The sequence below is a fragment of the Phyllostomus hastatus genome, unplaced genomic scaffold (genome assembly GCF_019186645.2).
Source record: "Phyllostomus hastatus isolate PE091 unplaced genomic scaffold, TTU_PhHast_1.1 phas_scaffold_200, whole genome shotgun sequence".
Taxonomy (NCBI): domain Eukaryota; kingdom Metazoa; phylum Chordata; class Mammalia; order Chiroptera; family Phyllostomidae; genus Phyllostomus; species Phyllostomus hastatus.
Window position 1 is genome coordinate 13,835,159 of NW_025334016.1, and position 12,898 is coordinate 13,848,056.

Here is a 12,898-nt window from a genome sequence, read left to right on the forward strand (position 1 = left end):
GTTGTAATGTAAAATGTATTTATTGCTGTGAGTCACAGAAAAAAATTCTAAAAGCTACTGCTCTAGCAATAGTATTGCTGAATTATACATCTTTGACCTCACTAGAGATAATGAGGACTGCTATTTTAAATGATCATATCAAATCACATCCCCACCAGCAGTGTAAGAGAGCTACCTGTGTTCTATATCCTCACCTGAACTTAATAGCATCACATTTTTAATATGCTGCCAATTCAACAGGTATGGAATTGTATCTTATGTGGTTTAAAATTGTGTTTTTCTGATTTTATTACATATTTTTGTATATTTTTGTCATTCAGGTTTTGCATTCTGTGAATTATCTGTTTATATCCTTTGTATATTATTGTATATAATACATACATATATATTATATATATATAATATATATATATAATATTCTCACAATAACTCTGTAAAGGAACTAACAGTTTAGATGAAGAAACTCAGGCTAGGAGAAACCTTGCCTAAAGTCACCTGGCTAACAAGTGTTTGAATTGGTATTTGAGTCCAGACCTAAGAGACCCATATACACAGGCCTTTTGTTTTACAATACATGCCAGGGACCAAGGCCATGTTAGAAAACAATAGAGAAAGGGAAAAATGTCCTGTGTCTAATTGGGTTTGTGCAATTAACATAGATTATTTCCTTTTATCCTTACAACAACCTGTGAGATAAAACATGTTATTTTCATTTTACAGCTGAGAAGACTGAGGCTGAGGGAAATAAAGAAATTTGCTTTGGAGAAGTAAAGTTACAGCTAATAAGAGACAGAATCACAATTCAAAGGAGAGGGTAAGGAGGAGGGAGGAACAGTGCAGATATGGAGAACAGAGAGGCTTCTTGGCTGCCTCTCTAAAGATCAGGAGACCAGAACTAGCACACTGTGGGAAGTCCAGTGTGATTACAATGCCCATCACTTCTCGGCCTTTTGGCTACGATCAAGTGTTGTAACTGTTCTTATCAGCTTGTCAGAAGATGTCCATGCCTTTTCCACAATAATGGTACCTGTTCATACATATTCTTGGTATGACATAAAGGTCTCTCACCAATCAGGCCTGCCTCATCATCTCCTAGACCCATGGCTTGACCTCCTGCCCACCTTCTGCTTAGAGCCCCAACAAACTGCTTCTCCTTAGGCAGAACCACAACTCCACCTACCATTTTTCTGCAGTATCATGGTCTGGGCAGCCTTAACTAAACTGACCCAGCCGTGCTGCTTCCCATTATCCAGCCAAGCTAGATGAGTTCCCAGCCAGCTTCTACAGATTCATCTTCTATCACCCCAGGCTTCTCTGATGAAGCCAACTCAGGATCTCAACACCTTCTGTGGTAAACCAGAAAGTTCCAAATCAGGGTACTCAAGTGGGGCCGCACATTAAAATCACCTGCAGAACTTGAAAGATTGTGGTGCCCTGGTAACACCCCTAACCCATACATCAGAACCTTAGCGGATGGTACCCAGGCATCTGTGATAGTTAAAGCTCTCCCAAGTGATTCCAATGTACAGTCAATATTGAGAACTACTGTTAAGGCATCTTCTTCAAGCTCCAGCAGCCACATTTGCATAGTGGCTTCCATATTTTAGTGTTTACAGGAACTTCTTGGAGCATTTGTTAAGATTCCTAGGGACCTAGAAGTTTGCATTCTTACAAGTCACCAAATATAGCTTCATTGCAAGTCATCAGCAGACCAAGACCAAGTTTTGGGAAATGCTGCACTAGAGATAGTACTATATGGAAGTGGAATGGGAGCAGGAGCCCTCTGGCCCTTTAAGGACTGATTAAGAGACTTCCTTTAAAGCTGTGAAGCAGAGCACATAGGGATGCTTCTTTTCATCCTAGCGGATAAGGTAAGGGGGCAGGTCCTAGAATGGACTTTCCTTTTAGGTTACCTCAGCCTCCAAATAAGTGCTATCTTGTTCCCAGTCCTGGGGAGTAGGTGTGGGTGCATGATGCCTTGTCCCACCTGCTGTTTCTATTTGTTCTGATGCAAAGAGGCCTAGTTAGGAGACCTCATTTGGTCCAGAAGATCCTCGCAGAGGAAGCAACACAGGGCCTACCTGCCTTTCATTTTTTTCTTGCCCTACCCTTTGTGGTTGTGGAGCCAAGATGCAGTTATCTGTATGAAAGGAAAGAGAAAGAGTGACATCTTTTGGCTTTGGCTAGAACGTGTTGCTAAACACCAAGCCTTTCAAGATGGTCCTCTTCAGCATCATTAGAATTCTTCTTCTTTGGGGACTGGTACTTTTTATGGAACACAGAGGCCAAATGGCAAAGGTAGGGCAGCCCTCTACTGCTCTCCTTGCTGAGGTCCCTACCTTGCCCCTGATTCAAGAGCTACTAGAAGAAGCCCCTGGCAAGCAACAGAGGAAGCCAGAGGTCCAAGGGCATCCCATGAGGTACATGCTGGAGTTGTACCAGCGTTCAGCTGATGCACATGGGCACCCTAGGGAGAACCGCACAATTGGGGCCACCATGGTGAGGCTGGTGAGGCCCTTGGCCAATGTAGCAAGGACTCTCAGAGGTGAGTTATTATACCATACTATCCTGGGGGTGGGGGAGAGAAATGAGGGGGAGTTTAGAGAAAGAAGGATCTGTGAGTTGACTGTCAGGTTTCATTGCCTGGTAGGCAGGTTGTTTTCTCAGGCTTGGTTTTTCAAAGAATTGCAAACTTGGGAAAAGCTGGCTCCAATCACACTACCCTTTAGGGGCCCAACTTAAGAACAGATTGTGTTGGGGAATCGCTCCCAGGTCCCAGAGCAACTGATATGTCAACTCCTATCTTTCAAAGAAATATGTGCTTCTTGTTATATCACTGAAAAATTGTAATTAAGAAATATCCATATACATTCTTGTGGAGGGCTTTTCATGTTTTATTCTTAGAAGACAAAGAGTACAGAATGCTGAACTAGGGAAATTTACAAAGCCTCAGAAAGGACATCCTTAATGACAGCCACTATCATTAGCTGTTATGAAGCAATTAGCCTAATTTTTAAAGATAAAAAATAAAGCACAGAGAAGTTAAATAACTTGCAGAGGTCACACAGACAGTGGGTGGCAGAAACTAGGATTTGAGCTCAAGTCTGTTTGATTCTAAAGTCTGTTCATAACTTCTCTAGTGTTTAAATATTGTACCTCAATATCCTTGTATACCAAGCAGTTTTTCAATTTAGACCATGGTGCTACATTGGGTTTTTGGTACCAAATGTATTTTGGAATTGCCTTTGTTCCCACTGTGCTTAATTCTGCTTTAAACATCTTCATTAGACACAGTTCCAGGACAGCAGTGGGCTCCCAAGTGCAGGGTACTCTAGGGAATGCAGATAGATAGTCATCAACTTCTGGGAAATCTTGGGAATCTCTGGCAAGATAAATTTTGGGCCTTTGCTAGTCTCAGATGATGACAGGATTTACACTCCCTCCTCCAAGCAAAAAACAAACAAACAAACAAAAAACAAACAAAAAAACAACAAAATACCACTAGCTAACCTTTACTGTGAGCTTACCATACAGTAAACGTGCCAGGCATTGGGAAAAATACAAATATTATTTCCCTTAATCCTCACTACTATCATATGAGGTAGATACTATTAACCTACTCATTTTATAGGTAAAGAAACTTACACTTAAGGTAACTGACTCAATGTAATACAGCTAGTAATTAGGTGTGAAGCCAAGGCTTTCAGGCTCCAGAGCTTGTGCTTTTAATGTTAATCACTCTGCTGTGCTGATTCCACAACACAGCCTTGTGGAGAATGGGACATCAGGCACTTTGTTTGGGTTGGGTATAAAGAGGCAAATAGCTGCTACCCTGACCTCTAGATCCCATAATGGTGTTACAGCATAATAAGTGATTTGAAAAGGATAAGCAGTAGGGTTCCCAGAACCCCAAAGAAGAAATGGGTCACTGCTTAAAGCAAAGAAAGGGGAGCAGGGAGACAGTCAGAAAGGCCTCCTTGAGGAGGTGGTATTTAAGCTGGACCTTAAAGAAGGAGTAAGGAGACTATGAATACAGACAGGGAAGTGCATTCTGTTTAAGGAAAAGGAAAGTAGCTTGGTGGGGTGGGAATTCACTCAACAAATATTTATTCAGCACCTACTAAGTTATAGGTACTTATCTAGGTGCCAGCACACAGCTGTGATCAAGATAAGCGTGGCTCTTATGGGTGAGACAAATAAGTAAACACTGAAACAGCAAATTGTGTTAAGTGCCATCAAAGAATGAAACAAGTTGTTTTGATAAAGAATAGCAAAGAAATCCTCCCTTTACATGGGATTGTCAGGGAAGGCATCTCTGAAGTGATGACATTTGAGTTGAGATTTGTAAAATAAGAAGCTAGGCATGAGAAGAGTAGACAGAAGTCTGATTTAGGCCAAGGAAACAACATGTACAAAGTCCTAGAGTGTGGAAGCACACTTGAAGAACAGAAGGAAGGTGAGTATGGCTGGAGCCTAGTGAGCCTTGTGGAGAATGGCAGGATATGAGGCTAATGAGAGACAGGGATTTGTAAACTATTCTAAGGGCTCTAGAGTTCATACCTTAGTTCAGCAGACATCAAGTTCATACAAATGATATGAGGTGTGAAAGCAAGGTACTTAGAAGTAAACCGGTGTCCTGGTCTGACTATGGTACATCTAGGGACTCGAAAAAATCTAGAATGGATGACTAGAGAGCGGAGCCTGATTTTTTCCATCAGGAGATGATCCAGCTGAATTGAGCTTGCTGGGAGAGCTATGCCAGGTTCAATTACACAGGATGTGTGAGTCAGCCATTTCCCTGAAAACTTCTGAGTGCACCCTTCTGACTCTGACCCTTAGCAACCCCACCCTGCTTCAGGAAATATATGATGTCAAAGTCTGAAAGGAAAGGGCAGTGTTCCTCACCAGACAGCCTGCTAGATAGAGGTTGGGTTGGATTCCTTTTCGGGCAGGGCGGGGCCCGTGTATGGGCGGGCCTCTTGGCAAGATTATGGTAGGATGTGAGTCTGGAGTAACTTGAGAAAGCAAATACAAGCCTGGCTTTGGCCTTGTGTGAATGATGTCCAGTGCCCCAAACTTGAGGGTTTAATGAGCATTAGTTGGAGCCTGACCTTTAAAAAAAATACCCTAATGCATGAAGACATTAAAGAGCTTCTATGTTAAAAGCCTCAGGTCTACAGAAGAAGACCAGGCTTGTGAATTCCCTGCAGTTACATGAGTAATATGTAAATTAGCATGCAAATGTTTAGTGATAAAATCTTTGAAGATGAAAGAAGGCTTTCTCTGCAATGTCTGGTTTTTGTCACCTTCATTCTTGACCTTTGCCAGGAGGGGATGCAGAAGTTCAGAGCACTGCAGACCCCAACTTCCAACACCTTTGGCCTCGAGCTATCAGCATTATGGTTTAGATTAAAACTCTTAATCACTAGGAGGCATGCAAACAAAATATTTATATAATCAAGGTCTTGTTGACAATGTTATTTAGAGGAATGGTGGTACAATGAATGGGGTAAGGAAGAATCATTTCCAGTAATAAGTAGAAAAAGCAGTGACTAAGGGTTAATATCCAAGAAGGAATAGCTGCTCAAGAAGCAATTCTTAAAGTAGAAGGCAGACATGGTAAAACAGCTGTCCCAGCTAGGTGTAGATAAACAAAATTATTTTGTGGCATCTTGACCCTGGATTTGAAGTGATGGCAGGTCCTGGCCCCCAATATTGGACTGTCACCCCAAAGCTGAATCTATATAATGGTATGACATGAGGACTCATTCTTAATTCATTTATTTCTCAACAATTCTTTTAATTGGTCATGTTTAATAATCAACTAATAACATGATTGATCTTCTCCCACATATATAATATACACAAAACATAATTCTATATTTGAGAGTTTTTTCAGCCTAGTGCTGCGAGTGAACTAAAAATAAGACACATTTTCTCTCCTTAAGAGAAACAGGCTTGGGCTCAAATCTTGATTCTACCACACACTGGCTGTATGTCCTCTGGCATAGCTTCTCTGAGCCTTTATTTCTTTGTCTATAAAATAGGGATAATAACTAGCTCATAGGGCTATTGCAGGTTAAACAGCTAATGCATGTAAAACATCTAATATATTAGTAAGTGCTTAATGAACAATAACTATTATCATGAACCTGAGTTAATTTTAAGGCTGCTTACAGCTGTCAGTGTGTACTGAGAAGGTTTGTGAGAGAGAGATTCAGGCTTACAGGTAAGAATCTAATCCTTTTTTCTTGTTTCCTATTACTTATACAGGCCCCTGGCATATACAGACCCTGGACTTTCCTCTGAGACCAAACCAGATAGCCTACCAACTAGTCAGAGCCACTATGGTTTACCGCCATCAACTCCACCTAGCTGGCTTCTACCTCTCATGCCATGTGGAGCCCTGGGTCCAGAAAAATCCAAGCAATCACACTCCTTTCTCAGGAAGAAGTTCCTCAAAGCCTTCCCTGTTATCCAAAGCTTGGACAGAGATGGATATCACACAACTTGTTCAGCAAAGGCTCTGGGATCACAAGGGGCACAGGGTTCTACAACTCCACTTCATATGTCAGCGGCAAAAAGGTAGTGAGGGTCTTGAGCTTCCTTGGCATGACATGCCATCCTTGGACACTGCCTTCTTGTTACTCTACTTCAATGACACTCATAAAAGTGTTCAGAAGGCCAAACTTCTACCCAGAGGCCTAGAGGAGTTTAAGAAAAGGGACTCTTCTCTTCTGCATAGGGCACGGCGAGCATCCATTATCAAATCTAAGATTCCTGGCCCCGCCCAGGAACATGTTGGGTCTGAAAGTAACCAATGTTCCCTCCACCATTTCCAAGTCAGTTTCCACCAGCTGGGCTGGGATCACTGGATCATTGCTCCCAACCTCTATACACCAAACTACTGTAAGGGAGCCTGCCCTCGGGTACTACGCTATGGTCTCAATTCTCCCAATCATGCCATCATCCAGAACCTTGTCAATGAGATGGTGGACCAGAATGTCCCTCAGCCCTCCTGTGTCCCTTATAAGTATGCTCCCATTAGCATCCTTCTGGTTGAGGCTAATGGTAGTATATTGTACAAGGAGTATAAGGATATGATTGCCCAGTCCTGTACATGCAGGTGACAACCACAGGTACAGGTAACTTAGGTTTCCCAAGAAATTGGAGTAGGGTTTAAAAGAAACCAATACCAATGTTAAATCTGCAGGTGATCCTCTACCTAATCTGTGGGTTCTATTCCTTGTCTTAAGTGTTGCTACTTGTCTCTTCCCCTATTTATGATCTCATGTTATAAAAACAGCTCTGATATCAAACATCAGTATGTTTTGACTACTAGTTAGAGACCTTAATGATTGAGTAACATGTTCCTTTGGATATGTCCTCTCTATTTTCTTGCAATTTCATTGTGACTTTGTTAAAAGTCACTAGTCCATGATGGCAGAAGTTTAGGGATTGTCCTACCAAGATCTGGGAAAGGTGGGATCTTCTAGTATTCCATCTCCTGAGGCTCTCTAGAAGACTTGGGGTGGAGAAAAAGAGGGAAAGAGTTGCATTAATGATTAGGATTATGTATAGGGGAGTAATTTTAACCTTTCTATGGAACACTAGATTTCACAGGGTAGTGTCTTGTTTTGTGTAACACTTACACCCCTGTTAATTTTCCACATAGAGAGTTCCCTAATGTCTCAGAGGCTAGGAGTTGGCCTGGATAGGGGTGGGAGGGGGAGAAGGCTGCAGTTAGAAAGCTTCAAGTGCTGTGGAGGGAAGCTGAATCATGTTGAGGGTAAGCTTCATTCTGGACTTGCCTGTTTGTGCAAGTTCAATTTGGCTCTGGGCATGAGTCTCTGGGGGAGATGGCCTTCCTGTTTTGGGAAGCATGGAGCTCTACTTTGGACAATGTAATGCTTGCAATGTAACTCTTTTCTATTCTTATGCTGTATTGAAGTGATGGGAACTGGGCTGTGTTACAAATAAATCATTTTGTTGTTAAAGAGAATCTTGAATGTTTTGAGGTGTGGGAGAGAATGGGTAGGAGGAATTTATTTCCTTTAACTATGACCAGCTGCTGAACTCTAATCCCCAAGAGTGAGACCAAAGGCTCCTTTGAAGTATTCCCTTAAGATAGTCCTGCATCCCCAAGGGGCCCCTTTGAAGAAGCCTATAAGGCCTTTTCCCTGCCCAACTGTTCCTTGACTAGTCTTATGGCCAGTCTCTGGGAATGAGATGGGACTGATTTAGGATGGATGCATGTATTTGCTAAATATAAATATATAAATCCATCTTTTTTCCTATCCATTGTAAATGAACTCATTTTATGACTTCTTTCTCAAAAATTGGCACCTGCTAGACTGAATTACTCATTTATAAATACACAAATTTTATTCTTTTGCCTGAAGAACTGTTCTATAACATCCTTTTGTCCATCTATCTTCTTTAGTATATCTCTGGCAATCAGCTCAGGAATTTCTCTGCACATCCTCAATGTTCCCATAACATCCCACACTCAGGTATGTGCCCCCTACTCTGTGCTCACATAGCACTATTTGCTTTCCTTTAATACACTCCAGTCTAACATTTTGGGGGGCCAAAAGATGGAGCTTCTTTTTTAAAAATAAAGATTTTATTTACTTTCAGAGAGAGGTGAAGGGAAGGAGAGAGGGAAACATCAATGTGTGGTTGCCTCTCATGCGCCCCCTACTGGGAACCTGACCAGCAACACAGGAATGTGCCCTGACTGGGAATCAAACAAGGGACCCTTTGATTCACAAGCCTATGCTCTATCCACTGAGCTATACCAGCCAGGGTTAAGATGGAGCTCCTTTTGAAAATTTCAATTGTGTTTTACCCATTTCTATGTTGCTGGAGAGTAGCACATAGTACATCCTTGGTGGATACAAACATAGGTTCAAACATAGGACAGTGACACTTAAAAAAAATTTTGTGAGGGTTGTATTCCTCCTGACATGTAATATTTCAATGTTCACATATTTCATTAATTTGCTATTGGAATAAATGTAAGATATTTTTTATATAAAGTAACATTATTAATTTTGCCCCATTTCAAAATCATGATTCAATTTACCATAGAATGCGACAACTGTGTTCTTGAATAAGAGGTTCATGGAATCATATATGCTGCAAGTTGACATGGCAGAGTAAATGTGAGTTTCTAGTCTAGCCATTTCCCCAGCCTACCTATGGTAGGCACAAATATGTAACAGGCCTGAAGACAGACTTTGGTCACAGGACCAGATTCTGAGTTCAGTGTCTTAGTGTTCTTTGAGATTTTCAGAATACCATGGTCTCCAAGCCTTGTGAATCCTGAATACACCTGAAACTTAATATATTTATGTAGGTTCAGGGTTAATTGGCCCCATTATCTAGTAAGCCCTGAGTTGTCAGAATATTAAAAAAAAAACACTAGAAGGATGGGGTCAGTTGTGGCTGATGGTATAAATTCACTTTTCTTTTGAAATGTTGCTTTCAGCTTAGCACTTTTTCTCAAGTCTGAAGTAAGACATCTATACCTCAAATGTTGTTCTGGGGAAAAAGAGACATGCTTGCTAGTTAGTGGAGGAGGGTGTGTGGATGAGAAATCTGTCTACCCAGGTGGGTGGGGAGAAATGATTATTTGGCCCAGAAAGGAAAATAAGGAAACAAAGTCCACCTTGTCCCAGCTCTTTCAGTGAATAAGCCAGAACTCTATTCATTGTATGGGCACAAAAGGAGCAAGCATTTAAAGTTGTTACTGACCTTGGAGCTCTGTTTGTTGCATTTACTTTGGTAATATATTACATCCAATACTGAGCAAAGTTGGGAAGCAGATAAAATTTATTTTCAGTTCCACCAAATACTTGGGTGCCTGATTTTGTAAAAGAAAGTTTCACATGTCTTTGGTCAATTCTCCCAACAGCATTATGAAGTGGAGTAGTAATGCTGAATCATATGGTAACTATGTTTAACACTTTGAGAAACAGCTAAATTGTTTTCCAAAGTGACTGCACGATTTTACAATCCAGCAGTGTATGAGCGAGGCATTCAATTTATCCACATCCTCACCTATACTTGTTATTGTCTTTTTCATTTTAATCATATTAGTGGAAGTGAAATGGTATTTCACTGTGGTTTGGGCACACTTCCCTAATGACTAATGATATTGAATATCTTTTCATGTGCTTATTTGCAACTTTTGCATCTTCTTTAGATAAAAATTTATTCAAGTCACTTGCCCAGTTTTTTTTTTGTAATCCTCATCTGAGGATATGCCTTCATTGATTCTAGAGAGAGAGACAGAGAGGGAGGGAGGGAAGGAGAGGGGGAGACGAGAGAGAGAGAGAGAGAGAGAGAGAGAGAGAGAGAGAGAGAGAGAGAGAGAGAGAGAGAGAGAGAGAGAGAGAGGGAGAGAGAGGGAGAGAGAGGGAGAGAGAGAGACTGAGACTTCTATGTGAGAGAGTAACATTGTTCAGCTGCCTCCCATAAGTACCCCAAACAGGGATAGAACTAGCAACCTAGGTATATGCCTTGACCAGGAATAAAACTCACTGCCTTTTGGTATATGGGAAAATGATTCAACCAAGCAAAGTCACCTGGCCAGGGCCATTGCCCAGTTTTTTATTGGGTTATCTCTTATTGTTGATTAGTAAAAATTCTTAATAGATTTTAGATATTAGTCCCTGTATCAGATGTATGATTGGCAAATATATTCTATGAGCTGCCTTTTAGCTTTCTTGATGGTATCCTTAAATAAAAAAGTTTTAAATTTGAAAGAAATCCAATTTTTCTACTTTTATCTTTTATTGCTTGTGCTTCTGGTGTTACCTAAAAAGCAATGAATAATCCAAGGTCATGGGGATTTATACACCTATGTCTTTTTCTAAGAGTTTTTATAGTCTCAACTTTAACATTAGGTGTTATTCCAGTTTAATTAATTTATTCAGATGGTATGAGGTTATGGTCTAACTTCACTTATTTTTACATAGATTTGCAGTTGTCACAGTACCATTTGTTGAAAACACTAATTTTTTTTCATGTAATTGTCTTGGTACCTTATCAAAAATTGACCATAAATATAAGGGTTTATTTCTAGAATGTCAATTTTGTTCCATTGATCCATATGTCTGTTTTATGCCAGAACAGCACTGTCTTGATGACTGTTACTTTGTGCAAGTTATACAATTGAGAAATGTGATTCCTCCAAATATTTTTTTCTTTACAAAGATTGTTTATGCTATTCTGGGCCACTTGTATTTTCATATGAATTTTTTTAAACATTTTATTCTTTACTTCATTGGTTATACTATTACAGTTGTCCCAATTTTTCTTTCTTTGCCCCCCTCCACTCAGCACTGCCCACTCCTTTGGGCAGTCCCCACACCACTGTTCATGTCCATGGTTCATGCATATAGATTCTTTGCCTACTCCCTTTCTTATATTGTACTTTACACCCCCATGGCTATTCTGTAACCCCTATTTATACTTCCTAATCCCCTTGCTTCTTCATCCACTCTCTCCCTTCCCCCCATCTGGCAACCATCAAAACACTCTCCATATTCACGATTCTGTCTCTACTCTTCTCATTTGCTCAGTTTGTTTTTTTAGATTCAATTGATATATATGTTTTTATTGCCCTTGTATTATTCATAGTTTTCATCTTATATTCTTAAATAAGTCCCTTTAACATTTCATATTATAAGGGGTAGGTGATGATGAACTCCTTAAACTTGATCTTATCTGGGAAGCACTTTATCTGCCCTTCCATTCTAAATGAAAGCTTTGCTGGATAGAGTAATCTTGGATGGAGGTCCTTGCTTTTCATGATTTTGAATACTTCTTTCCAGCCCCTTCTTGCCTATAAGATTTCTTTTGAGAAATCAGCTGATAGTCTCATGGGAGCTCCTCTGTAGGTAACTGTCTCCTTTTCTCTCACTGTTTTTAAGATTCCTTATTTTTCATCTTGGGTAATGTAATTATGATGTGCCTTGGTGTGTGCTTCCTTGGGTCCCACTTCTTTGGGACTCTCAGAGCTTCCTGGACTTCCTGGAAGTCTATTTCCTTTTCTAGATTGGGGAAGTTCTCCTTCATTACTTTTTCAAATAAGTTTTCAATTTCTTGCTCTTCCTTTTCTCCTTCTGGCATTCCTATGATTCCAATGTTGGAACATTTAAAGTTGTCCCCAAGGTTGCCAAGCCTCTCTTCATTTTTTTGAATTCATGTTTCTTCCTTCTATTCTGGTTAGATGTTTATTTCTTCCTTCCACTCCAAATTGTTGATTTGAGTGCCAGTTTTGTTCCTATCACTGTTAGTTCCCTGTGTTTTTCCTTGATTTCACTCTGCATAGTCTTCATTTCTTCCTCTATTTTGTGACCATACTCAGTCATTTCTGTGAGCATCCTGATTATGTGTTTTGAACTGTGCGTCTGATAGGTTGGCTATCTCTTCATCACTTACTTCTGTTTTTGAAGCTTTGATCTGTTCTTTCATTTTAGCCATATTTTTTTATCTAGTCATGCCTGTTACATAGTAAAGGGGGAGACCCTTAGCTATTTGCGAGGGTGGGACAACCTACATCTTCATGTCATGGTGCTGTATGTAGGGGAGGGGTCAGAGAGGAACAGTGCTGCTTGCTTGGCTCTCTCCCCACTTTCAGTCACTTCCTTCACTACCCACAAGCAACTTTGACCCTTCTGGTGCTGATTCCTGGGTGGGTTGTTTTGTGTATGTTCTAGGACCCTGTGGGTCTCTCCAATGAACTCTCCTGTGAAGCTGGGAGTTTCTCCCACTGCCACAACCCCCACAGGTGATTTCAGTCAGAAGTTTTGAGGCTTTATTTCCCTGCGCTAGAACCATGGGTTGCACAATGTGTCTTGCTCCTCAGTTGTTCCTCCTGGTTTAT

At 40.6% G+C, this 12,898-nt stretch overlaps 1 protein-coding gene and 1 pseudogene across 1 annotated transcript; both read left to right on the plus strand.

The window, feature by feature from the left end:
• The first annotated feature begins 934 nt into the window (after positions 1-934).
• Positions 935-1,115, plus strand: LOC123832847 (annotated as a pseudogene).
• Positions 1,116-2,196: 1,081 nt separating this feature from the next.
• On the plus strand, positions 2,197-7,130 carry BMP15 (bone morphogenetic protein 15). Its single transcript, XM_045860652.1, has 2 exons — positions 2,197-2,545; positions 6,274-7,130. The coding sequence occupies exons 1-2, from the start codon at positions 2,218-2,220 to the stop codon at positions 7,128-7,130; spliced, it is 1,185 nt and encodes a 394-aa protein (XP_045716608.1). The 5' UTR covers positions 2,197-2,217.
• Positions 7,131-12,898: the final 5,768 nt, after the last annotated feature.